Here is a 26,826-nt window from a genome sequence, read left to right as displayed (position 1 = left end):
GTGAGGGCAATTGATTGTTATGGTTTCATAGACATGTTGACAGGTTTCAAATTTATTAGGGCTCTTCATACCCAAGAGCTGTCCGAGAAGTTTCCCAACTATATATTTGGTCCAATAAAAGGTAGCACAAAAAAATCCTCACCCCTCAAATATTTCTTGGACATCACAGCTATAACTTTCTACCTCTACTAGTGTATAGAATCTTTTATGTCTCTTGCTAGTTTGTATCTCATTTTGGATGCGTCTATATTGCTGATTTGTTCAAGCATATAACTGATATGCGCCACCTTATCTACCAACTTGATTTCTGCACTTAAACCCCAGATTAAGTTACAAGCCTATTCTGAGGGCAACCTAACAGTTTCAAATATGTCAGATATTGTGGTGATACAGGTGACACCAGTGCAGCTTCATGCCCTCATTTCTGCAACCGGCACATGAAGATCAAGAAGGTGTGGGTGGATACAATGTTTTTCTCAGTGACATTCAAGAGCTCCCTGGAAGCCGTATAGACTAGGGGTGTGCAAAGCTTCTGTCACTGATTAGATTCGGCCCGATTCAGAAGCTGAATCACCGAATCCAAATTGAATAGGGAGACCAAAAAACCCCTTGGAATCGATTTGGAGATTCGAAAGGCAGCCTTTCAAGGGGAAAAAAAACTGAAAAGAGGGAAGGGGAGCAGAAGGGGAAAAACTGACGTCTGTAGCTGGCCAGTGACTGTGATCTTTCTCTAAGTCCCCTTCCAATTACTGTGCTCTGGAAGAGGGACGTAGAAACAGTATATGAGCTTCTGTCTGCAGCCTTTCTGTTCCTTTTGTGAGGCGTTTCTTCCTGAGCAAAAGAGGGGTGGGCAGCTGGCCCCAGAAACAGGTGGGCAGGCGGCAATCTAACAGGCACCAGGAAGGCCCCCTGTTACAGGCTACCATCCCCACTGTTTTCATCCAAATCTTCATTAACACACACAAGTGATACAAGTTTTGCTTTCAGCAGTTCGAGGGGAAGGTTCCCATAAACCGCTGCACCTATCTCCTTGAAATTTGGCAGGCTTCATGCCCTCAGAAGGGACTACCATGCCTGCTGTTTTGCACCCAAATCAGCCAAAAAATGACAAAGTTATAGGAATTTCAGTAATTGGATATTATAGTCTATGGCCAAATCACCGAATCTCTCTGAATCGGTACCTAATCTTCCAAAGCCCATTCAGCCAAATCAATTCGGGACAATGATCCAAATTTCCAAATCAAATCGCTGTCCTCTGAATCCAAATCAAATACTTCCCTATTCACACAGGCCTAGTATAGACACTACCTTTGTGCCTTAGTCTTTCTGCCTTTTGGTTTCCTATGCTTCCTTTTTTTTCCTTTTCCACTTAGTCATGTGCCCTTGTTTCCTTTTTTGCATGATTATTTTTGGATTTTTATGGTAGTGAAAGAGTTTCTGATGTAGCCATATTGATATTTTACTGTATGTTCTATTTTTCCTTGCTCCTGTGCATATAATATTCTCCTTCAGTAACTGCCAGGTGTCCTGAGCTCCTTTCTTTGTCTTAAATATTATTACTAATATGCTGTACTTACCAGTTTTCTGAGTTTGAAACCTATGGTGTTTTTTATTTTGTTTGTTTATTATGCTGCTCCTTTTTCATAGAAAAGTGACTTTTTCTAGCTTTTTGTGTCGGTTTCACCCAAGTAACCTTCCACCTTCTGAATTCTTGTTAGTCTCCTCCTGATTCGGTGATGTTATAGACGCATAGCATATCATCACTCCTGTTCTTTTTCCTTTTAGCTTGATTCAGAGACAACCAGCAAAAATGCCTTTCACCCATTCTTGAGATTCAAAACAAGTGTTTGTATTGTCAATGTAGAGCATACCACCTCCTTTTTTTTAATCTGCTTGGTCTTCTTGCATAGGCTAAACCTTGCAATTTTCACACCAGATCTATGATGCCAGTCCAATCCATGACCAAAACAGTGACTTCAACTGCTTCCTGTTTATGAATGTGTTAGATGTTTGATATAGACCAGGTCTTTTTCCCCACAATTCCTCATTTGTGGAACACCATCCAGTGGTTGAAATCAAATATCTCCCACCAACACTGTTGACTTGGTCTTGCATTCATGTCCTGTATGCTGGGTCATTTTCCCTGTTTTCTATTTTATATTGTCACAGTGTTCTGGGCAGTGTTTGGCGTAGTAATTAACACAAAAAAATGTTACAGAGAGAATCTTTTTTTCCTCTAATTCACATTATTAAACCTTTATTTCCTTTGCAGTTTTTAAGGAACTTCTAACAAGATTGTCAGAGGAGAAAAGAAATGGTGCTCCCCACCTGCCTAAAATTGGTGATATTAAAAAAGCAAGTCGTTACTCCATTCCAGACCTTGCTGTTGATGTGGAGCAGGTGATAGGACTAGAAAAAGTTAATAAGAAAAGTAAAGCCAACACAGTTGGAGGACGAAACAAACTAAAAAAGATACTTGATAAAACGCGAATCAGTATCCTGCCTCAGAAACCGTACAAGTGAGCACTTTTGATTTACTGTAAAATGCTTCATTTGTTAACTATTGATATTTAAGCAGAAGGATATGTTAAATCTTTAAAAAGAACTGTTTTTGCTTTCTTTATGAACTGTGTGGTACCTTATTTGGACAGGTATTAATCTTGGCTGTTATTCCTGTAGCAAATATGCGCACACTCTTGATGCTGTTAACATTATCATACTTGATGTTAGCACTTACTATTTTCTGTTGTTTTTAATGAAATTCTGCTTTAAACATTTTTACATTTTGACCTTTCTGCCATGGTAAGTATTAAAAGGTCCTTTTGCAATTATGGTTGATATTAGTGAGTATAGTTGGGCCAGCAAGTTGTTTGCAGTGGGTTCTGAGCAGCGATCGTGTGTGTTTCTCCATCCCAGTGATAGTTGTTTCATGCTACTAGAAGGGCAAACAAAGCCAAAATCCCCAAACCAGATTTAAACCCATGTCCTTCAATGGAGTTGGATATATTTTACGCAGGTGCTAAGTTGTATACCTCGTGTATCTTTTCTAATCCGGCATCTTTTGGAGGTGATCTTCTTAGCCCATGGTGAGAAGGGATGTATTGTGGTGGTGAAAAACTCTTATCTGACCAATACTGAGTCTCTTTTAAAGTCTTACTGGTGGAGTTGGTGGGGTCTTACTCTAACCTGAGAATGGGGGAATATGGAATTGAAAAACATGAAACACCAAATATACTAGGTCCTAGCAAAGGAAAATTTGCTGATACAATAGAACCAACAGCACTTCCCTTCTGTATCCCCATATTAAAAAAAGTTTTTCCTAATATCTAATTATTAAGCACCCTTTACTATATAATACTTTAGCATGTTTATGCTCTTTTAGTTTTCTGTTGAACTATATTTATTGTTTGCACTGTTCTATATTAATAATATTAATAGTATCAAACTGTCTTAGGAAAAAAGTGACACAATTTCTCTTTGCAGTTCCTAATTCTTATTCAGAAGACTAGTAAAAGCCAGAAAAACAATATGGTTGACCTTAAAATCCCTTTCTCTTTTTGCTAGTCTTAATCCCTGCATTATGTATAACAATTTAGGTCTTTAAAGCCCATTGACATTTCAGCTGTTTGTGAAAGTGTGATTCCCACATAGAGATGTGTGGGATGTAGCTTTTCAAATACGTGCCTTCACTCCCAGCAAACTTCTGACTTGGGTTTCTTAATAATTAACAGCATTTCAGTGTCACAAGGGACTTCAAGTCCTCATTCGTTCTTTTTTGGAAACCTCAAATAGAAAGCACATAAGCAATTTAATGCCTACTGTCTTGCCTTTCAAAGAGGTCATTTACTAGTTAGTAAACATAAGTAAATAAAGATCTTCTTGCTATTCAGGCAGGAAATGTATATTCTTCAAATTGTTAGTTCTTTCTGTATTAATTGTACCTCAGCACTCACTGAAAAATTGCAGAAGTAACTGAAATTAATGTATTCCCCCCCCCTTTAAGCCTCAGTCTTCCTGCCAGCACCCCTCCCCACCACCACCAAATAAAGTATTTTGAAAAACAGCAAGAACAAGTATGTTGTGGAAGCACCCAAGATTGCATATAGTGTTACTAGTCATAAGCCTGATTTTTCTTGGGTTTATTTTTTGTTTACAACCCATCAGGATCTCACTGATTATTTTTTAATTTTATCCAAGCTTCCATTTGGGCTTAAAGTAAATGCTTTGTACTTGTATCTTACCATTCATGTGAGATTCTAATAGCACTTTTGAAACTTTTTTTTTAATCTTTACAACATCAGAATTAATTTGATCTGCGTTGATCCTCTTGAGTAAAGTCACTTCTAGTTTAGAACACAGCATGTTTAACAATGCATGGTAAAATTTATACAAGTGGAGAGAAAGGAAAAGGAGTACAGTATCTAGTTGAAACTGTAGGAGGACTTTATGAAGTAGGTAGGATATAATTATATGAGTTTGTATTTAGCCAAAATATTGAAGTTGACACCTTTTTCTGTGAAAAAATACCATCAGTTGTTGCTATGACTAGAAGTGATTGGATCATTGTTTTTGTACTTGAAAAAACAATACATCCAGCAGTATTGATGTCCTTGTGGTTACATAGCAAAATGTGTTCAATAGTGGTAGGGGAGTTGACTGTTCCCTCTTGAATTGCCATTGCTGCTGCTCACTGCACACTAAGCTTTGCGCAGAGCAGGGGTTACTGACCTATCTGGCCTGCAGAGCTACTGCATGTGACGCACAGAGTGGAGGCTTCAGCAGCTGGGTGTTTGGATGGACAGGTGCTTTTCCCATGCTGCACCATGACTGGGCAGCAGAGAGAAGCAGCAGTTGGCTTCATAGTTCCCGTTTACCTTCAATCCAAGCTGGATCATTCTGGTCCACCACTGAAAAATGTTGCCAACATATGGCATAGAGACATCTCATCAAATAAATTGTAGCTTGTTCCTGCTTTGCTTCAGAGAGCAATAGGATCCCTGCAGAAGATTCAGCATGTTTCTACCATTATTAAAGCATGAGAAAATATAGTCTTTCTTAAAATTGCTTTGATCACATAGCCTCAACCTGACTTTGCAGAAGTAAAGCACATTTCCTGTGACCCGAGGGAGAAACCTTTTTTTTTCCTTCTGCAAAGGGGTTACTCAGTCCATACAAACACTGCTGTTTCCCTCTACCATCCTCTAACCACAGGCTTCAGTACTGTCACTCATCCACATCAATATCAATCTGCAGCCAAAGGGACTCTATTCTGTGGTACCTGATACTAGCACTGGTTTGTCTTCAGTCATTTGCTGACCAGATTGCTTCTCAGATTGCCAGTGCTAACCAGATCGTTTCCCAGATCTGCCATGAACAGCACTAGAAATAAGGAAATAGGACAGGAGGGGAATGTTGATTGAATGGCTGCTTCTGTAAGCACAGAAGAGTATAACTAAATGTAATATGACAATCTAAAATGGAAATGCAATTTATGATAAACTAAGTCAGTTCCTTAGAGCTTTAATGTAGATACTCTGATTTGTGACTAGCAGGCTAAGGTTTCTAAAACATAGCTTAAAATTAAGCTCCTACATCCTTTTATATTGTAGGTATGCCAGTTTCTTTTTAGGCTAGATGCCTGTGCATGGCAATTCAAAATGAAGTTCAAGTTCCAGTTTGCTATGTGTTTGGGTATCTATTTTTTAAAATGTGTTCTCATTTAATATTTGACTTTCACTCACCAAAACATTTTATTTGAAGTTCAGTTTTCTTCTTAAAGTAAATTGACCAGCGTTGCTCTTCGATAGTCTCCCTCAGCTGAGGATTGAACTTTTTGGCAGGCATGCCACAAATTAAACCTTGTGCCCTCTTCTAGTGCCACTTAGGTCCCTTTCTCTTGCCCAATCTTCTGCTCTTACGGCTTCTTGCCCTGTGTTGCCTGCCTGATCTGCTGCTTTGCTTTCTGCTTCCTGCCCTATCAGCTGCTATGCAGCCTATCTCCTCTCCAGTCTGTCATATGCCAAATGCAGAGACTTCCCATGCTACTTGTGGCATGAATACTGCGGGTTAGCCACAGCTTGTCTAGCTATTGAGACACCCCTTGGCTCAGCCTTCTCCACTGGCTCCAGTTTTTCCTTTGCTGAGTAAGGTCCATTTAGAATCATGGAATGGGAAGGGACTTCTAGGGTCATTTGGTCTAACCCCCTGCATGAGTGCTACTACTCGATCATCCTTGTCCAATACATATTCGGCTTCCTCTTGTAAACCTCTAATGAAAAATATTCCAGAATTTTCCTGAATAATGTATTCTACTGCCTTAGTATTGTAACAATAGAGTTTTTATCTTGAGATCTAATTTCGTCTACTTTGCTGCAACTTTAAAGCCATTGTTTTGTGTTCTGCTTTCTGCAGCAAAAGTGAACATTTGTTCAAATATTTGAAGACTACTGTGATGCCCCCCAGCCCCAATTCTTTTTTTTCTCCAAGCTAAACATGCCTGGCTCTCTCAACCTTTCCTTGTATGACTTACTTTCTAACCCCTTTATCACTTTTGTTGCCTGCATCTGGACCCTCCCTAACTTCTCCTTAAAATGCTGAGTCAAGAACTACATGTAGTACTCCAGATGAGTCCTAAGGAATGCTGACTAGAGTGGCAATATCACCTCCTGTGTCTTTCATCTAATATTCCTGTTGATACACCCACAATTTTTATTTCCTTTTTTTTATAACTATATCACATTGCTGATTCCTATTGAGATCAAGACTCTGATCCACCAACACCTATAGGTTCTTTTCAAGAATTTTGTAATATAGCCAGTTATCTCCCATTCTGTATTTGTACTCTTTATTTAGGTCTAGCACCTTACATCCTGAAATGCAAGTAATCTGTGGATTGGTATCCACTTTTATCAGATACCCCATCTCTACCCATGACCTGCCAGCATTTTTGAGACCCTCTAGAGCTATGTGATTGAAGGGTAGGATGCAGTGCTTGTTCTGGGATAAGGCATTCATTTATAAGATGAGCTAGATATCATTAGTTGAGAGAAGACTGAGCTGAAGTTTTAGGTTTTTTTAGAAGCACAGTATTCACAAACTTTTCAATAAATTCTTCCTGCCATTACAAAAATGGTAAGAAAAACCCAACAAAGCTGTTTCCATAGAACCTAGAAAGGACAAAGCAATTCTAATATAATTGTTCTATGGTATTTTGGATGCTGCTGAACAACACAAAGAGAAACTATATAGTAAGTACTAGTTGGGGTATATTAACTATAAATCAGTGATTTCTGTGAATATAAACAAAAATGTGAACACTTCTAAGTCCTAAAGTTTTTTTTCTTTCTTCTTTCTATGGCACAGCGATATTGGAATTGGCCAGTCCCAAGATGACAGTATTGTAGGACTGAGGCAAACCAAACACATCCCTCCTGCTCTACCAGTCAGTGGAACGCTGTCATCTAGTAATCCAGATTTATTGCAGTCACATCACCGCATCTTAGACTTCAACACAACTCCAGGTGAGCATCGGTTTATTATTTTTCTTAAACCCTCTATTAACTTTCCTGAAAGCCCTTCAGATTTTGGATGTGCACATGAGTTTATATTGACCACATCTATGCAGACCATATAGGTCTCTTACCTACAGCTCCTGGTCACATTGTTCCAGTTAATTCCACATAAAGATAAACATTTATGCGCTTCTATTCTTTTTATGCAAGTTGAATGCATGGGTGGATTTAGGGTTGTTGGTTGTAGCCATGTTGGTCTAAGGACATAGATGGACAAAGTTGTTTGGGTAAAGGTGATATCTTTTATTAGACCAACTAAATAGTTGGAAAAATTTTTCTTTGCAAGCTTTCAGGCACAAACACATTTCCTTAGGCATAGGGAGAGTCTGCTGGTGTTCTGGGTGCTCTACTGGGTGGAATGGGTGGATCTAGAATTTGAAAAGTGGGTGTGCAGATGTTGAGGCTTTAAAAATGAACTAGAAGAGTTTCCCTCCTTGAAAGCACAGAGGCGGTAAGAGATCTTGGAGTCATTATTGACTCCAAGATGAACATGAGCTGCCAATGCCAGACCACAGCCAGCAAGGCCAGCCATACCTTGTCATGCATGCAAAGGTGCATCTCAAGCCAGTCCAGAGAACTGATCCTCCCCCTCTATGCGACTTTGGTCAGGCCGCACTTGGACTTCAAAAGAGTTGTGGCCAGCCTGGAGAGGGTTCAGAGGAGGGCCACCCGCTTGGTGAGAGGGCAGCAGGACAGGCCTTAGGAGGAGAGACTGAGGGACCTGAACCTGGTCAGCCTCAGCAAGAGAAGGCTGAGGGGGGACCTGGTGGCTGCCTACAAACTCATCAAGGGAGATCAACAGCAAATAGGTAGAGCTCTTTTCTCCCCAGCACTGCCTGGGGTGACGAGGAACAATGGTAATAAGCTAAAGGAGAATAGGTTTAGGTTAGAGATCAGAAGGCAATATTTTACAGTTAGGGTGGACAAAATCTGGAACCAACTTCCCAGAGAAGTGGTCCTTGCCTCTACCTTGGGCAAGTTCAAGAGGAGGCTGGATGATCATCTGTCTGGGGTCTTGTGAACCCAGCGTTCATTCCTGCATGTGGCAGGGGGTCTGGCTAAATGATCTGTTCAGGTTCCTCCTGACCCTAGCTACTATGAAACTATAGAAGCTTTACTGATATACTAGGAGCCTAGGATTGTGTTATTTAGTTTAAGATTGAAGCAAAAATGAATAAAGCTATGTTGGAATGAGTTGAAGACAATCTGCAGGGCTGTGAAATAGGAGCTTCATTGCCAGGAGCTGTACATAGAGAGGTTGTTAACACCTGTGGAATGAATGGTTTAGAAGGGATCAGGTAGACGATAATGAGGGATAAGGTTAGTTGACTCTCTTAGCACTGCCTGTCTAGAAATGCTGCAGCCTCTGTTAGGCAGTTTTAAACTTTGGCTGGAACAGGAACCAAAGGGTTGTAAGTGCACCAGTGCAGGTCCCCGTCCGCCGTCCGCCCCCCACCCCCAAATCCACCTTTGTTTTAATGCATGGTTTGCCTGTAATTTAGGGTATGGCATACATGATATGTTCTGATTTTGTTTTATCTCCAAACTCATCTTTTGGACAATAATTCATTCAAGACTGTAGTAGTCTGAAGTAACCCACAGGAGATTTCATATACTGAAATAGACTACAGTCATTTCAGTGGAGGGAGGAAGTCCTTAAACTGAACTCAGTGAATTCAAATTCATTTGTGGTTCAGTTCCTGTTTCAGCCATAGACTTTGGTCATCTTGGACAAGTCCCTTAAGGCAAGATCCACAAAGAGATCCGAATATGTTGCTGCTGAGATTTTCATGACTAACTTGCAGGTGACTGAGACCCTCTTCTCCCCAGAATGGAGTCCATGGCCCTGACTTAGGTGTCCAGCTTTGCTATGTAGTACACAAAAGGATTCAAATGCCTTGGAATGGGATTCATAATGGTGAACATACTGAGCATTTGGTGTACCTAGCCATAACCAGTAAAATCGACAAGCAGACTAAATGCCAATGAAAATGCTAGATTCCCTTGTTCCTGAAAATAGCATGATTGAGGTTATAGACAAGTCTACCTTTTAACTACTTGGGAAGAAGAAAGGCAGCTGACGCTTAAAAGCTTGCCTCAACTGTTACATATGCATGATCCTGTAGATACAGGTTAGTTAAATTGTCCTTAGTTAGACACTGAATTGAAAGGAGCTTAAAGTTGTGGTGGTTTTGCTATACCTGTGTTGCTACAGAATCCTGCAAACATAACAGTTGCATCATAACAGTTTATAGGAGTATCCGCTAATATCGATATGATTATTGCCTTACTTTGGCTGGCAGGTTGGTGCCTATGTCAGAGAGGTGTTAACAGCTTTGAACCGTTTCATGGAGTTAGGTGCCAAATCCGTTCCTTTTGGAAAAAAATACCTAGTTTATTCTTTTCTTTTTAAAACAGAGCAAGTAAAGAATATTCTAATACAATGGTGTTCAACCTTATGGTCCTCCACGTCAAATGAGTCATTGGGTCAGTCCACAGGCTAGATAGGACCCCAACCCTCAGAACCCACATGCCTGGATCCAGACTGATGCCTCCAGCAGGCCCCACATGCCTAGATCAGTACCCAGGGACCCTGAGCAGTGCAGCTCAACCCAGTCCAATGCACCAGATCAGGTCCTGTGTTCTCTCGCACACTGGATGTAGGGCATAGGGTCACGGCCCGTGGGCTCTCCACGGTTGGAAATTCACAGGCCAGATGACAAGATGCCGAAGGTCAGACCTGGCCCATGGACTGCAGATTAGGCATGCCTGTCCTAAGGGATAGTGCAAGTACCTAATGCTTAGAGTGCTCACACAAGTAATAAGAGGCCTGACTTTGCACACCTGAACCTTAGAGGGAATTCTAACCCACATCTCCCTTATCTGAACAGTGTGTCTTAATCATGTGTTCCTGACTAGACTGGAATGGGGTGCCTTCCATCCTGTTCAAAACTGTGCCTTAGTGCAACAGAATGCAAGATTCACTGGGGGGGGAGAGAAAGCATGACTCCTTAATCATGTGCTAAGGACATGTCCTGGGGTTGGATCCCTGCTTTTAAGGGAGGATTCAGAAGTGATTGTTTTTCCTACATGTATGTGCAGCACTAAGCACAATAAATACCTCATTTCCAGACCTACAAACATCCTTGCAATCTACCAGTAGTAGCAATTGTAGTAGTGCCATTAATTGTCCAATTTGCTCCACCAAAGGAAATGTAAATGTTGAATGATCCAGCATAGACCATTTACCATGAATTTCCTGTGGAGGGGCAGGGTGGGAAGCAGGACAGTTTGTGGGGGAAGGAAGGAGGGAGCAGCTGGTGGGGAATGATAACGGCAGCAAGTTAAACCATACTAGCAAATTATCCTATAGGCTAATTAACCAGAGATCACTGTTGCAGTACATAGACATCAAACCCATTTTATGTTGTGAAATGAAAATTAGCAAAATTAAGTTTTTTTCACTGAAATAAAGAGATAAAGAAAGTTAGTATTCACTTATTTTTGCCCTTGCTTTGGAAATGGCAGAGGTGAGTTGAGCCTTCAGTTGAGCATTACAGCTGCCCTTCATCCTCTTTTCTGTACATGTATTAAGGAATTACTGTTTTCTCATCAAACTATGTCTAGTGGTATTTTACTTTTATGAAAGCTTTTTCAAAATATACATCAAGTGCTTTAAAGTAATTGATTATTTTTTCTGCTTAAAACATCAAAGTACATTGGATACCTTAAGAATTGTAGGAATGATTGCCTTACAGACACAAGCCATTGGATGATTTTATTGTGTACCTTAGTTCAATAAAGTGCACCCAAGTTCAATAAACCCATTTAACCTAAATCAATCAAGTCTGATACTACATCCATCGAAGCAATTGTTTACCATGTGATAGTCAGGGGAGAAGTGTTTCTGCCATATCCTTTATACTGTGGCTGTTAAACCTACAGAGTAAGTTGTTTTGTTCTTCATTCAGACAAGGACAAGCCAATGAACTGATCTTTTGCCATAGTTGTGTTCTATCTCATTCTTATGACTTTAATTCTTTTCAGGGTAGTAGCAAGGACTTTCTTTTCCTTTCCCTACCTCTTTTCCTTTCCTTGAAAAGGAAAATGGGTGAATGGGGCTGTATTTGAGAATTTTTCTTCTTTATTGACTTCTCTCTGAGACACTCCCTGCAGGGTCTAATTCCTCCATCTCCCCAAAGTCTATTTCCTGCATCTCCTCAAAGCCCAGAAAGTACTGGAGAAAACTGATCTGTACTTGAAACTGCCCCAGTTAGCCACTGAAAGAAGACAGCTGGGTCAAGTAATGTTTCAAACATTATGGACCCTTACTCAGCTGAGTTAAGGAAAAAGTGAGCTGTCTATTTGTCCAGGCTTCTTCTTTATTTGGTGCAGCAAGCAAGTGCTCCGTTTTGATTATAATACATTCATTTTTAAATTGGGTTTAGAAATATGGTTACATAAAGGCATTACTACATAATTGTAATTGATCTGAAGTACAAAGGAAAGACTAAAACTTGGCCTTGACTTATCCTAATAAATATGGAAATAGTGAAGTAGTCAGATTAATATATCAATTTTTCATTGTTGTTTGTCAAGTTTCAGAATGTCATATTAAATATGAAAGGTCTTGGCTTATTTGAAGGTATTTGATAAAGTAGAATGCTTAAGTCCCAGTATGTTACTAAAATCAACCATCTGTAACAGCAATTAACCTTCAAGTTTCCAAGATTGACTAGTCTGGGAACATTTAACAGTGAGGTAAAACTGCTTAATTATTATACTTTTACTTCTGCACTTCAGTTCATGAATACATGTTTCTTGTAGTAATTTAAAAATAAACATGTAGTGCACATCCAATTCTAATGGTAAATTCTTTTTTTCTGTAAATTGCTGCCAAATAAGATTGCAGGGTTTCCAAAGTAAGCATTTTCTTCCAACAGCTGGATTGTCAGTATCCATCTATTAAAGTATCATTCTTAGCTGTAGACCTAGAAGACTCCTCTCTGCCTTCTATTTTCATGTTGTTCAGATAACCTTTATGCCCTTCAGAATAAAAGTACAAATTCTGTAGCTTCTTTCTATAGAGGAGTTTAAACAGGAATTTAAATGCATAGCAAAATCTCTAAAAATAGATATTAACTTTAATAATCACTTAAAAATTAAAGTAACAGCAGTGAAAATAAAATACTTTGTGGTTACTTTACAATTGTGCTCTTCATAATAAGTCTGCTGGTAAAGAGCTGCAAAATATTTATAAACCTTTGCTTTTTTGTGGGGGTGGGGGGATCTGTTTCTGCCACATATTGTTAGTATCATGAAAATAGGGTTCAATTCCAGATTTCAGGTTAGCATCAAACTTTAAAGATATTCAAATTCAATGTTTTTAGAATTCTGGCGTTTTTAAATATCTTAAAAGTAATAAGAATTTCTGACAGCCTTGCTCACATTGTATTTTTGCTATTAAAACAAATTAAGAAAAAAATTTGAATACTGAATGTGTATTTTGTGTCTCCCTTTCAGTTCTTCAGGCCAATATTTTCCTTATTAAAATGAGGAGGAAGTTATTAGTCTTGATTTATAAAATTTTATTTTATTTATTTTTGGTTTTTTATACTTAATGTTTTGTTACATAATTATTCAAAAAGTTAAACAAAAAGATAAATGCACAACTTCATTGAATTTTTTGCCTACAAATATTTCCACACGTAGCTGACTACTAACCCATGAATCTTGCTTGCCATTTATATGTATACCTCTCCAATATGAACAGTTGTGACTCTGTAGGGGCACATGCTGTCCTGGAATTAAATTTCTAAGAATTCTACCTAAAAATGGCCAACATTTTCAAACATGCTCATGCCTGATTTTCGTAAGTGCTGACCGTTCTCAGTTCCCTTTCACCTGAGCATAATTTAGGGGAGGCCAGCACCTATGGAAATCAGCCTACTTTATTGAAGTTCCTTATTTTAGGTATTTGAAGAGTGCTTATATTTATGACTTGTATCACCATAAATCCTATATCCCAAACTGTGGAGAGAGATTTGAGATTCTGGTTTCTTCTCTTGGGTACTTCATTTTACAACCAGATCTTGGTATTTCTTAAAACTTTTTAAGTTTGGGAAGGATCTCTGCTTCCTGTTTTGAAGATTAAGCTGAGAGGAAAACGGCAAGCCACCATCAGTCTGTCTGGTTTCGCTCGGGGTATAAATTTAAGTACTACTACTACTAACTTTAAACTTTGTAGGAAACCAGAATTTTTATATAGAAAATAAAGCATGCTGTCTTTGTGTTCTCAATATAGGAGTCTAAGACTAGGGAGAGATGGTGAAGACCATCTTAAGTAGACTTATTATTAAGACTGAGGACCAGTTTGTAGGCAAGGAACTTCAGACTTCCTAAAAGTGTTCTATTGTATAGCCCAGGGGTTCCCAAACTGTGGTACACGTACCACAGTTTGGGAAATCTCTTAAGGGGCATCAGGGAGAAATTGTGTACTTGCAGATTTAATTTTCGTTATAGTAGTAATGGACATTTAAGGGGTTATAATATAAAACATTGTGGTAGGGGAATATGGGCAGCTGATAAACCTGTAAGGGGGTATTCAGTAAGAAAAGGTTTGGGAACCTCTAGTATAGCCCAAGGAATCCCCTGTATCTGTAATATATTATTTATATCACACTTAATCTTCTAAATGTTCTCTTAAGTAGTTCTTAAACCTGGGGTATGCTACCATGAGTAGGAGAGAGTGAGCTGGCTTTTGCTATTTGAGCATGTCTTGGATTAAAAATTTGTAGGACAGGTTTTTAGGTTCAAATTCACGTTAGACTCATGAAGCAGAGATCATTTGTGAGTCTTGTCTTATTAATATCAGAGTAATTTCAGGAGGAAAAAAGGGTGAAACATGAAAACTGGTACTGATACATTTGTGGAAGTAACTGTAATAGCATCACGTGTCTTTTCTCATTTATATCTGACCTGTTTTATTAAGCTGCTGAGCACACATTTTTCTTCTTCAGACTTACCAGACCAAGTCCTCAGAGTTTTCAAAGCAGATCAGCAAAGTCGTTACATTATGATTAGTAAGGACACAACGGCAAAGGAAGTGGTCATTCAGGCAATCCGGGAGTTTGCCCTCACTGCTACCCCTGATGCATATTCATTGTGTGAAGTGTCTGTCACTCCAGAAGGTGTAATCAAGCAAAGGAGGCTTCCAGATCAGCTGTCCAAGCTTGCTGATAGAATACAGCTAAGTGGCAGGTGGGACAATGCCTACTTATTTTGTACGAACTGTGCTGCATCTGTGTCTGAACAGTTGTAACGTCATCTTTTTTTATTCTGCGAGTGTTTCAATTCAACTTCTTGCACTCTTTTAAGTGTGTTAGAGAGTATGCTATTTGTGGTCTGTATACTTTTCACAAGTATGTGATATCCTTATCAAGTCTCTTGTCATTTGAATTTTTTTACAGGTATTATCTGAAAAACAACATGGAGACAGAAACCCTGTGTTCAGATGAAGACGCTCAGGAGTTACTAAGGGAAAGCCAAATTTCTCTGTTGCAGCTTAGTACTGTGGAGGTGGCTACGCAGCTCTCCATGCGAAACTTTGAGTTGTTCCGTAATATTGAACCCACAGAATATATAGATGACCTATTTAAACTCAAATCTAAATCAGGATGTGCTAATCTGAAAAAGTTTGAAGAAGTAATAAACCAAGAAACATTCTGGGTAGCATCTGAGATTCTGAGAGAAACCAACCAGCTAAAAAGGATGAAGATCATTAAACATTTCATTAAGATAGCACTACACTGCAGGGAATGCAAAAACTTCAACTCTATGTTTGCAATCATCAGGTAAATGAGGGAAGGGTAGCTTTTACTGTGAATTCAGTCTGTTATTGGGGAGTTGTATCTCAAGCAAAGTAAATACTTGTATTAAGCTGAAATGAATCCAGTTACAACTGTTAACATCAGTTTTTTGCACAAGTCTGTAAAAATAGACTGAAATGGCATTCAAATTATTGTTGAAATATTATTTGGAACCCTTACTTCATTTATAAATATTGAGATTACTGGTATTGGGGAGTACAAACATTTTGTGTGTTGTGGGAGGAATTTGATGAAATAGGAAAGGTTTGGACAAGGGCAAAGTCAGAGTTACAGCCTAATTTGAAAGAGAGAGCCCTGCTTTCTTCCCCCCAAGAAAAAACTGCTTTGGGGATATCAGGGGCTCCATGATTTTAAAAAGTGAGTAGAATTTATCTTGCTAATCTGATAACCTACCTGACAGAAAGATAAAAAGGCAGAGTGATCAGTAGGATGCATTTCCAGAGTTATAGGAATGTCTGGATATCGGTCTAGAGGTCTTTGTGTTTTGTTTTTTTTTGTTTTTTATTCCACCCACACTGTCTTGATGAGTGTGGGCACTTTGTGTCTCTTGTAAAGTACTGTTTAACCTCAACCTGTTTTCTGCTATAAGTTAAGGATGCTCAATGCCAGGAAAAGTGTCCAACATTTTGCACGTATTGAGTTTTCAATAAATGTTGTTGATCGTAATTTATCCTGAGCTGCTTAGTCTGCTGATGAAAGGACAGAAATTTCCAGTGAGAAAGTATTGTATGTATATATACATAATAAAGCTGAAAAGGGCAATAGGAACAGTGGTTGTGTCCAGATAAGCACAGACATGTGGTATGTGGTGCTGCAGACCCGTCTGTGGCACCAAACATGCAGACATTCCTTGTACTGCTACCTTGCTGGTGGGGGAGGTGTTTCTTAAAAAAGCAGGGCGGCGCACATAGCAGCAGTGGACGCTGCCCAAAACCTGCCAGAGCCACTGGTAAGGCGGCTAGAGCTAGCACAGTTACTGGCCCTAGCCTCCCCTACCCCACCTGGGGTAACCTCCCATGCACCAGAGGCCACGTGCTACAAGGTGTGTCACTGCTTCTTGTCCCTGGGGAAACAAACGTCTGCGCTCATGTGAACATGGCCAATGACTGCAATTATCTGACTTAGAATTTATTGTTGGCTGTTCTCAGGTTTGTGTTTCACTTACCTAAAATTCAGGTGGGTTAATTTTTTTGTATAAAATGCCTTCAATTAAGATGATTTTGTTTAATATTTAAATTGCCACATTTACCTAAATCCAAGATGACCCCCCCCCAATAATTACATTCTATACATAGAAAAATTATAAACTTGTTATAATTTTCCATATTTAGAATCTGATTATTGGAGGCTCATGTTAAATTCATCCCTACCACCACTGCAGTAGGGAAAGCAGTAGGCGGTTGAGGGGAGGCAGTGCGGGACAGGCTGTTTCTTCCTACCCACCCCCTTTGTATAGGCATTGGGGGAGACGGGGAGGAGGGGCAGGGTTATGGGGGGAAGAAGTGATGCAGGTGGAAGTGGAGGTACAGGGGCCCAAGGCTACATGGGGGAGAGGGAGGCTGCAGAGGCAGTGAATGGCAAACAGCAGCTGTGCATTTGACTCCAAACCAAGGTAGGGCCGGAGCCACAGCAGTTTCCTGCCCCTCCTCTACCGATTTGTACTTGGTTCCAAGAAGAGGGACTTCCCCCTCTACTAAATGGGGGGGGGAGCTCATCTTAGAACTGAGTAAATACTGTATAAATCAAATTAATTTAAAGATGCATAGTGCACACTTAAAAAAAGACAAAGCTCCTCTAAATATTTAAATACTTGCTCTTCAGAGTCTTTCAAGTTGAAAAACTAAAATATAAAACATCACAATAATAGAAGATAATTAAAATGCCACTAAAAAGGCTAATGGATGTTTAAAAGCAGCCTTCCTTCCCTCCCCTGCAAAAGCTTTTTATTTGTAAACACATGAGCCCCTTGTCCTGAAGACGAATGGATTTGAGTCCATTTGACTAGATGAAGAAACAAATTCCAGGGTTAAAGACCCTTACTGACAATCTCTCAGCATCACTAAGAAATTTAAATCAAGGGTGTAGTTCAGCTACCTCAGCTGACCTCCACTGGAGAGAGGCAGTGTGTCAGATAACTACCATTTGAACAGTGGAAGGCTTTATCAATCCATATACATTTTTCCCTTTACAGTTAGATGTGAATAGCTGGTCAGTATGGCCTCCATACTACTGGTATAAAATACTCCATACTACTGGTATAAAATACTCCATTTCTTAGCACCAAAAAGGCAGTGCTCCACCGCTTAGAATCCATTAGAACTATTCCATCCAGAGATGACAATGATACTTGGACTACTGCAGCACAGGAAAGAGTCACAGAGCTTTCTCTAAATTCAAATTGCTTAAGTGAACAGGGATGCTTTATCTAGGAATCAGATGCAACTGGATGTCCCAAATCTGCCTGTGTGTCTGTCTGTCCATAACGTTCTTTAAGGGCACTGGGAGCCCAGCATGGCAGGGAGGGTAGAGGGAAGGGACAGCTGAGCAAAAGCAGGAGCTGGGCTCCTGGCTACTGTGAGAAGGCCATTACTGTGAGGCTACTGTGAGCATTGGCGTTATTTGAAATTCATCCGTCATTCTTGACAGACAGTTCACTAGTTAGTACATAATCTCTACTCACTTATACATATTTTCTATTTTGTCTTGCTGTATTATATTGTTTCAGTTTTGTCTCTTGTTACAGTTTATTCTTATAAAATGCACATTTGCAAAAGGCATTTTTTTCTTACTGGTATATTTGCATTTAATTGCTATATTGCTGTACTGTAGACTTGGCCTTACATATGGTATTTGTGCTCCAAGGTTTTACATATGAATGTTATGGCTCTTTCTATTAATTTTTGCCCATAATTCTTATTTAACTGGACCAAAACAAAAACTCACAAACAAAAATCCCCTTCTGAACTGTTCTAGTGGCCTGAATTTGGCACCTGTTGCAAGGCTCCGTACCACTTGGGAAAAGCTTCCAAGCAAATATGAGAAGCTGTTTCAAGATCTTCAGGACTTGTTTGATCCGTCTAGGAACATGGCAAAATATCGCAATGTCCTGAACAGCCAAAACTTACAGCCGCCTATTATTCCTCTGTTCCCTGTTATCAAAAAGGACCTTACTTTCCTTCATGAAGGTAAACACAAAATCCTGTAGCTCTTTACTACTTGATGGAAATGAATTTTGCAGCTAGCAGCTTATGCTGTTGCTAATTGCCTTTCCCCGCCCCCCCTTTGCTGATTGTAGGCAATGACTCAAAAGTAGAGGGCTTGGTCAATTTTGAGAAGCTGAGAATGATTGCAAAAGAAATTCGCCATGTTGGTAGGATGGCTTCTGTTAACATGGATCCTGCTTTAATGTTCAGGACTAGGTAAGTTTCCTATCTTCGGTGAGTTTCAATTTATTGAGATGAAAGGCTGAGTATCGATAATGAAATGAGGTATTCTTTTTAGTGCCCCTTCATATCCACAACAAAAGAAACATTGCAGATTGAAAAACGAAAGATGTGAGACTTCGGGGCCTGAGCTCTCATTGTATGCAATGGGGGGAGTGTTCGGTTACCCTAGCGGGTTATATATTTTCTATATCACTCAATGTATAATAGCACCATGGATGTACTACTACTTACACTGACCTGTACCAGTTTTAATTAATCATGATTTTTTTATTGTGTATATGTTTAAAAACAAGTCTTAAAAATTAGAATCATTTATAAACCTTACCATGGACAGGATGGTTTTTCTGTTCTCTCATTGGCAGACAACTCTGTGATTATATCTCACCAGTTTATAGGCTGAAGAGATTCTCCTTGATTGTACTGTCTTAAAGAAGAGTTTATTGATTGAAATGTTGATGTGTAGGCGAGTCTGAAACACTTTCTGCTACAAGTAGGAATATTTAAACTACAGCAATAAACCAGCATTGCAGGAAAATATTAAATAAATTATCTTTGGTTATGTGTAGAGCCAGCTCAAGGGTTCAGGTTAGACTTAGTTTAAATTAGAAAAGATTTTAATATCTGACTGTGTGTCTGAGATAAGACTTGTTTTAATGTTTGTTTGAGCTTCTAGTACTGCTTGTCCTGTAGTCTGGTCTTTTTCTTTCTGAGCTTGTGATCTTTCTCTGTCTCTTTCTAAACCCATGCTTTACTCTTCCTGGCTCTTACTTACAGGAAGAAGAAATGGAGAAGTTTGGGGTAAGTGGTTGGAGACAACACATGCAGACATACATTCTTTTCTTTGCATTTTCCTACCTGCTATCTTTAATTTTCTGATGCTTTGACTTTTTTTTTTATTTGGTTAACCCTTTTGTACTGACATTAAATTTAATCAAAAGGTGCTTTTGCTTGCGAGGTCAAAAACACAAGCGCTGTGAAACTATTTCTTAATATTTTTGAGATTAGGAAAACGTGTTTGTTTAGTGTACCCGGGAACTGTATTTAAATCTCACCAGGCTGACTTGCACTATAAAGGTCATTCTAAAATGGGCAAAGAAAAGTAATAATACAGCTAAAAACAATTGCAACTAATTTACTTATACCTAACAAATGAGCTGAGATGATCAAAGGAACAGATTTAAACCCCGTTCCCCCTCCCCCCGCAAAAAATTAAGTATTTTATTTTTTACACCTCAACTAACTTTTGTTTTCACCCTACAAACCAGCCTCTATTATTGTTACCTATAACATATCAGAAACCATAAATTGCTTCCATATATACATATACACACAAAATGTGCATGACATATATTTCCTCATAAACTAATAGATCAGTGGTTCTCAAACTTTTTTTTCGCGGATCACTTGAAAACTGCTGAGGGTCTCAACAGACCATTTAATCTCCGTTATCAGAAAAAACAAATCTTGCACAGGGCCAAGTACAGATATTCTCAATTGTTCTGCAACCTTTCTGCGGACCACCTAAATGGAGCTCGCGGACCACAGTTTGAGAACCTCTGTAATAGATCATTTTATTTAACAAAATCTTTTATCATATTCCACTCAGGGAATTTTTTGGTTTTTAAAGAAGTCTTTTTTAATCACAAATGAAGTATTTAAACAAGAATATTAAAAGACTTAGAAGAAATTTTTCTGAACCCTTTCTAGATGATATGTATTTATGTTTGAAGCTCAGTTACAGTCGTCTGTCAGCATCGCCTTGCTGCATGAGCTTTTCTTAATGCTCTGACCTTTGGAGTAGCTGACTTATGTGAGAGAACAAGCTTGAATGCTTTTCTAGATGTGTGAAGTGACATTACTTAGTTGGAGCAGAATAGGTTCCAGGCATTTATTTTATTTTAATTAGGTATATATTATTTTAACCAAGTAATGATATATCTTGACCCTCATCCTTCTATCTGTTATAGCTGTTTGACTTACTGGAATGAGGCATGTAAGCTTTGATCATAGACTGACTCTCATGCAATCTTGCATGTTTCAAATTCGCTAATTAATGTAGTGCTGCACTAAGTCACATCTTTGTCCTCTTCCCCCTTCGCTCCAGGTCTCTCAGTCAGGGCAGTACAAATGCAGCTGTGCTAGATGTTGCACAAACAGGGGGTCACAAGAAGCGGGTTCGTCGCAGCTCCTTCCTCAATGCCAAAAAGCTATATGAAGATGCTCAGATGGCACGGAAAGTGAAGCAGTATCTCTCTAATTTGGATCTAGAAATGGATGAAGAGAGTCTTCAGACACTGTCTTTGCAATGTGAGCCAGCCACTAACACACGTGAGCATTTTCACTAAATAAGGATTCTAAATAGTAGTTCTGTTAGATACTTGTATCTGTATGGAATTTAATTTTTTTTTTCTCAGCAAGGAATTCAAAGGAACAAAATATGGGTGGTGAAAATTTTCAGAAAGGAAAAGAGTCAGTGTTGGCAGAATATATTAAGTTTGCTCCATTGGTCTGTATTTTATGGATGCCATAGTGCTTAGCTATACAAAGGCTTTCCCTTACCAACACCGCTGAGGAGCTAATGGCCTTTCAAAAATTAACAGGGCTGGAAGGGACCTCAGAAGGTTGCTTAATCCAACCCACTGCTCAATACAGGATCAGCCCTCATTCAAAGTAGGACAGTCCTTTTCTTCCACTTTTGTGTATTATTGGTGCTCTTGCTCTTGGCTGTCGGCATCAGCAGGTAATGGTGAACCAGGCTATAACCTAGTTGTTAGGGCACTTTTCTGGTAAGTGGTTGATAAAGGTTTCGAGCCCTTCTGGTTGAAGAGAGCCTATAACCTGGATCTCCCACTCCTTGGGCGAGGGCTCTAACCGCTATACTGTTGGGCTCAAAGGTAGTATACCCTCTGCTACTCCCCTTGCGGGATCAAACAGTTACTAGCCCTACACTGTCTTGCAACTAATGTTTCCAGGACGTGCATGGAGTTTTCATGCTTACATCTGGCAAGTTGCACAGGATCTAAAAATGTGTGAATGACTTGAAATTGCTTGAAAATTTTAGCTAGTTATGTGTGCAGGTGCTATCTGTTTACTAAAAGAAGAGTTGTATTTGGGCCAAGCATGTATCATACGCATCATCAAAGGTATTTGAGGACCCTTTTAAGTAGAATTAGAACCTTTGAATTTTTCTGGTCATGAATCCCGAGATATTAATAGGTAGTAGTCATCCATTTTTTGTTTCCTACTTTGTTACAAAGTACCGAAGAATCCAGGGGACAAACGGTCTGGGAAATCAGAAACATCACCAGTGGCTCCTAGGGCAGGAATCCAACAGAAAACACAGCAGCAGCATAAAGCAAACCAAGCATTACAGGTTCCCGCTGTGTCTCTTTATCCTTCTCGTAAGAAAGTACCAGTGAAAGACCTCCCACCATTTGGTAAGCAGAATGAGAGTGCATTTCATTCAAGACTCCAATATTTATTTGTGCAATTCGAGAGCATGTAACTTTAAAGCAATAAAAAGGTTTGAAAGTGTAGTTCAAATGAACACTACTAGTCAAAATGTGGTATAATACCTTATTGTAGTTGCAATGGTAAAGATTATTTTGTAACTTCTCATTTATAACTTGAAACCTTAAAACAATTCTTGGAAAGTATATTTCTAAGCCAGGTAAACTAGGAAGAGGTTTTATACAGGCCATAGCATAACTAGTAGGCTTGTGTGAATCAGCTAGTATTTGCTTTGGATTTGGATTCGACTGATTCGGGGGACAGTGATTTGATTTGGTGAATCACCGAATCTCTGACTCAAATACGCCCATCCCCCAGCCGCTTTCCCAGCCCTGTCAACGGCTGTCCCGTCCAGCCCTAGGGTTCCAACTCTTTTTTTAAAAGCCCACACTCACCAGCTCTTGCCAGGCAGGGAGCAATCCCCACTTCCCCCCACTGCTCCATGTTGCATGGGGTGCTCTGGCATGAGCTCCCAGAGACCCCAATGGCCACTGCAGCAGCTGGTGAGTGCAGGGCTTTTTTTAAAGTACTGAGATGCTGGGGCCCTGCAGAACAGCCATTGATGGGGATTGGGGCTCATGACAGGCTCCCCTCATGCAGTGCAGGGCAGTAGGGGGCAGTGGGGATTGCCCCTCTGCTTGGCAGGAGCTGGTGACTGAAAGGCTTTTTTTTTTTTTTATACGTGGTGGGATGCTGGAGCCAGGTGGGAGAGCAGGTGGGGGTCAAGGAGTACCCAGGGGGGCTGGGGGAGTAGGCAGGGGATGGGGCCTGGCAGGGATTCCCACCCCCATGGTCCCCTCCCTCCTCCTTCAGCCCCCCTACCCCCATCCCGTACTTACTGGCATGGAGTTCGGGTCCATCTCCCTGTAGGGGCAAGCAGGGACTGACCAAATCTCTAAACTTTTTCTGAATTGAGTCAGAGGCTTTGGATCAGTTCAGACCTTTCTGTCGGTCTCCTGATTTGATTCAGATTCGGAGATTCGACCGCTGAATGGGGCCAGATCTCCTCCAAATTGAATCAGTAACTGAAGCTTCACACAGCCCTAATAACTAGGGCCAGGCAACTGAGACACAAGGTGAAATAGAGACAGGGAGGCTCCTGAGTAGTAGCAAGGGGTTGTGCTCAACACGAGTTCATCTGTGGGAGAGAAGCTGCAGCTGCAGTTTGGAGCAGGCATCAAACTCATCAGCCTTTCTTCTTTTTCCCATGTTGTACAGCCAGCAGCTACTGGGTTAAGTATCTCAGACATTACAGAATTAAGGATTTTACAGTGTTTTTCCACATACAGTTCATTGACAGCTGTGGAGAGTTAACGTAGCTGTTGTGGCAGCGGTGTCTGTCATAGGGAAGTTTGGAGAGGCTGATGAGGGGACTCCGCTCCCTCTTACCCCCTGTAGTCCTTGGGTAAGCCTGTGCCACCTCAACTAAGATTCTGCCTCCCCCCTCTTCCCCACTCTTTTCTCTTGTGCTCAGCATAGCCCACTACCTAGTGCAGGGGTGGGCAAAATACTGCTCACAGACTGGATCTGACCCTCCAAGGTATTTTTTCCAGCCCAGGTGCAGGTGGCATCTCTAGGTATACGGCATGGTCGGACTCATCTTTCCGGCAGCGGCAGCAGCGATGGCTCCCACCACCTTTGCTGCTCCCAAAGCACCTCAGTCCATCTACCCCACACCCACCAGTGGATATACCAGACAAAGCAGGTGGACAGGGTCAACAGGGAGACCAGCCCAGGACCTCTGAGTAGGCCAAGCTTACCTAAGAGGATGGGATGAGGCTATGGGAAGGCAGGGGGCAGTGTCCAGGAACGGGAGAGGTTGGTAGGGCCCTGTCTGGGGCAAAGATGACAGGGTTGAGGCCTGGGGCAGAGTCATGATGCAGGGAGCAGATCATAGCTCTGTCCCGGGCCCCATCCCTACACTGTCACTGCCCTGCGATCCTGGCCTCAGCCCTGCCCCCCCCATCCCCTTCCCAAACACTACTCCCCACCCACCCGCAGCCTTATCCCATCTGCCTGACCGAGTACACCCTGCCCACAGAGGTCCTGGGTTTATTTCCACGAAGAGTCCACTCACCCACCTCTCCATCTGTTATCCCTGGCAATGGGTGCAGGTCAGATGAGCCTGGGCCAGGTAGGATCAATGGCCGCCCCCCCCCCCCCGCCCCCACATCAAGTACCCCTACTTCTCCTGTTGCGCTGGGTCAGCACCATCCTGCCCCCCCCGACCCCTCACCGGCCCGCAACAGCTTACTAAAACTCCCTAAGTGGCCTCCCAACCCAAATAACTGCCCACACTGATTTAGTGCAAAGAAATAGCTAGCCATGTCTCTATACATGCAGTGATTTGAAAGAGGTTTGCTCTGTTCTGTCTCCATCTGCTGTCAGGTTCTACACATATTGTTGAAACTGTCACAGAGAGAAGTAGTGTAACCAAATAAGCGTGCAATAATTTAGCATCACTCAAGTTCCTTAGTTGCTGCTTGAATTAGCTGTGATGCTTCAGTCGATCCTCTTTTTTGCTCAAGGTGTGAAGGATTTTGAAAACCAATTAGGCTGGGCTGATCAAATAATTCTGGATCAGATCAAAGACAAATTCTGTGCCATACCTGAAGAACATTTCCACCCCTAAAATATTCAAATCTGTCAAAGTTGCTCCATTTACACTTTTAAGCAGCAAAGCGCTCTCATTTGAGAGGAAAAAAGTGCAAATCAGATGTCTATTTTAGAAGATTTCTTCAGTCTTTATATCCTAGATCTTCTCCAGGGAGAGACAGCTGTAAAAATACATTGCCTCTCCAGATATATGCTTGCCTATGATCTGCCTTAGCTCTTTTTTGTATTTTTGACCTTGTAGGCTATTTAGGAACTGAAGAGCAGGTGAGATGCTTCTACATAACCATTCAGAAAACACCTGGATTGGTCAGAGGATGTGCATCTCTAACATTTCTGATTTTCAGGATTTGAGTAGTCATCAAGATGCTACATCCCAGATTATAGATTAGTATATCCTTGAACAACATTTACAAAGTTACCTTTTAAGTGAACTACTAGAAGCCCAGTGACAGAAGCATGTTAGCTAATGGACATGGTCCAGAAGCTGAAGGAGACTGGTCTGCTTTCATTTTTCAAGCTGAATAAAATGTAGGAGTAGACAATATATCATAAAAAGAAACAATAAATAAAATCTTTATTGTTGAAACTCAAGAAAGAAAAATGCTTTTAAAACATTTTACCATTTACAGTGTCCTCCTTTAATAACACACTGTATAATTGTTTGAGATTTTATGTATATATTTCCATTCTTCCTTTCTTAAAGGCATTAACTCACCACAAGCTTTAAAGAAAATTCTTTCCTTGTCTGAGGAAGGAAGTTTGGAGCGTCACAAGAAACAAGCCGAAGACACAATATCAAATGCATCTTCACAGATGTCTTCTCCTCCCACTTCACCACAGAGCTCTCCAAGGAAAGGTATAAGATACATACTACATTTTGTATCTTTTTCTTTTCACCTCCCAGTTTTAGAAATGGCTTTGAGAGAATTATGGAGATGTAGTGAATCCTTCACTTGTGTTCTGTCATGGGGAAGGTCAGCTGGGGAGAAGAGCAGCAACCCTCCAATGGAGGCATTAGGAACTATTAGCATAAGACAGGAAGCAGTCTAGACCCCATGTACTACACAACTTGCATTACTGTTGTTTCAAACTACCACGATCCCTCCTTCAATTGCTTTATGCCAATGGTAGCATAGATGGGTAAAATATTTTGACCTTACAATGCCATTATAAGGCAAGAGTGGGTACATTAACCCAATCCACTGCCTACTCCTGTAGGAATTAACAAGATTGAAGTCCATTGTAGCTTCTGTGCAGTTGTGCTAAATGAGGAGAAATCCATGCAAGACAGGGACAAATTTGCACAGATTGGCTCAAGGCACAGATTGGCTCAAGACACAGACCCTCAATGCTTTAGATTTTCTGTCTATTTGCAGCATGGTTAGTCCAAGAATTAATGGTAAATATCTGAAGAATAGTATTGCACAATGAAGCTTTCTTGCTCAGTTACTTTAATAAGAACTATTCAGTAAAATATTCATTCAGTAAGAGTACTGCCAAGCATGGCTACCCAAATCAGCATTTATTTCTCGTTTCTTGAAAAGGATTATTATTTCAAAATTGCGATAAATACTTTAATTTCTATCCTGTTTCCTTTTTCATTGGATTTAAAGAGGGAAAAACAACTCCAAAAAACAAAATATAGATACTTGCCTTTTCTTTATTTGAACAAAAAGAGGGGAAAAAGAATGCCACTATGGAAATACAATAATGTAGTCCTACAATAACGTAATCAGGTAACATTGATGTTACATTCTCCTTCCACTCTTTTAAAATAAATATAGAAATCAGTTT

The 26,826-nt window shown here is 40.3% G+C and overlaps 1 protein-coding gene across 15 annotated transcripts in view; it reads left to right on the top strand.

Moving 5' to 3' along the window:
- Positions 1-26,826, top strand: part of RAPGEF2 (Rap guanine nucleotide exchange factor 2) — a 309,133-nt gene that overhangs the window by 270,675 nt on the left and 11,632 nt on the right. For 13 of the 15 annotated variants that reach the window (XM_090036273.1, XM_090036269.1, XM_090036271.1 and 10 more), the window contains 10 exons: positions 2,273-2,519; positions 7,363-7,520; positions 14,591-14,831; positions 15,041-15,424; positions 18,434-18,645; positions 18,756-18,879; positions 19,681-19,704; positions 21,011-21,234; positions 22,164-22,343; positions 25,736-25,888. In XM_090036273.1, coding sequence (XP_089892399.1) covers positions 2,273-2,519; positions 7,363-7,520; positions 14,591-14,831; positions 15,041-15,424; positions 18,434-18,645; positions 18,756-18,879; positions 19,681-19,704; positions 21,011-21,234; positions 22,164-22,343; positions 25,736-25,888 — 1,947 coding nt within the window. The remainder of the gene's footprint in view (positions 1-2,272; positions 2,520-7,362; positions 7,521-14,590; positions 14,832-15,040; positions 15,425-18,433; positions 18,646-18,755; positions 18,880-19,680; positions 19,705-21,010; positions 21,235-22,163; positions 22,344-25,735; positions 25,889-26,826) is intronic. The other 2 variants (XM_090036272.1, XM_090036267.1) reach the window with 1 other exon arrangement.

This window comes from Crocodylus siamensis, chromosome 2 (genome assembly GCF_052110815.1).
Source record: "Crocodylus siamensis isolate JL-2025a chromosome 2, ASM5211081v1, whole genome shotgun sequence".
Classification (NCBI taxonomy): Eukaryota; Metazoa; Chordata; order Crocodylia; family Crocodylidae; genus Crocodylus; species Crocodylus siamensis.
The sequence above is the reverse complement of the archived record's forward strand: the minus strand, read 5'-3'. Positions and strand labels throughout refer to the sequence as shown.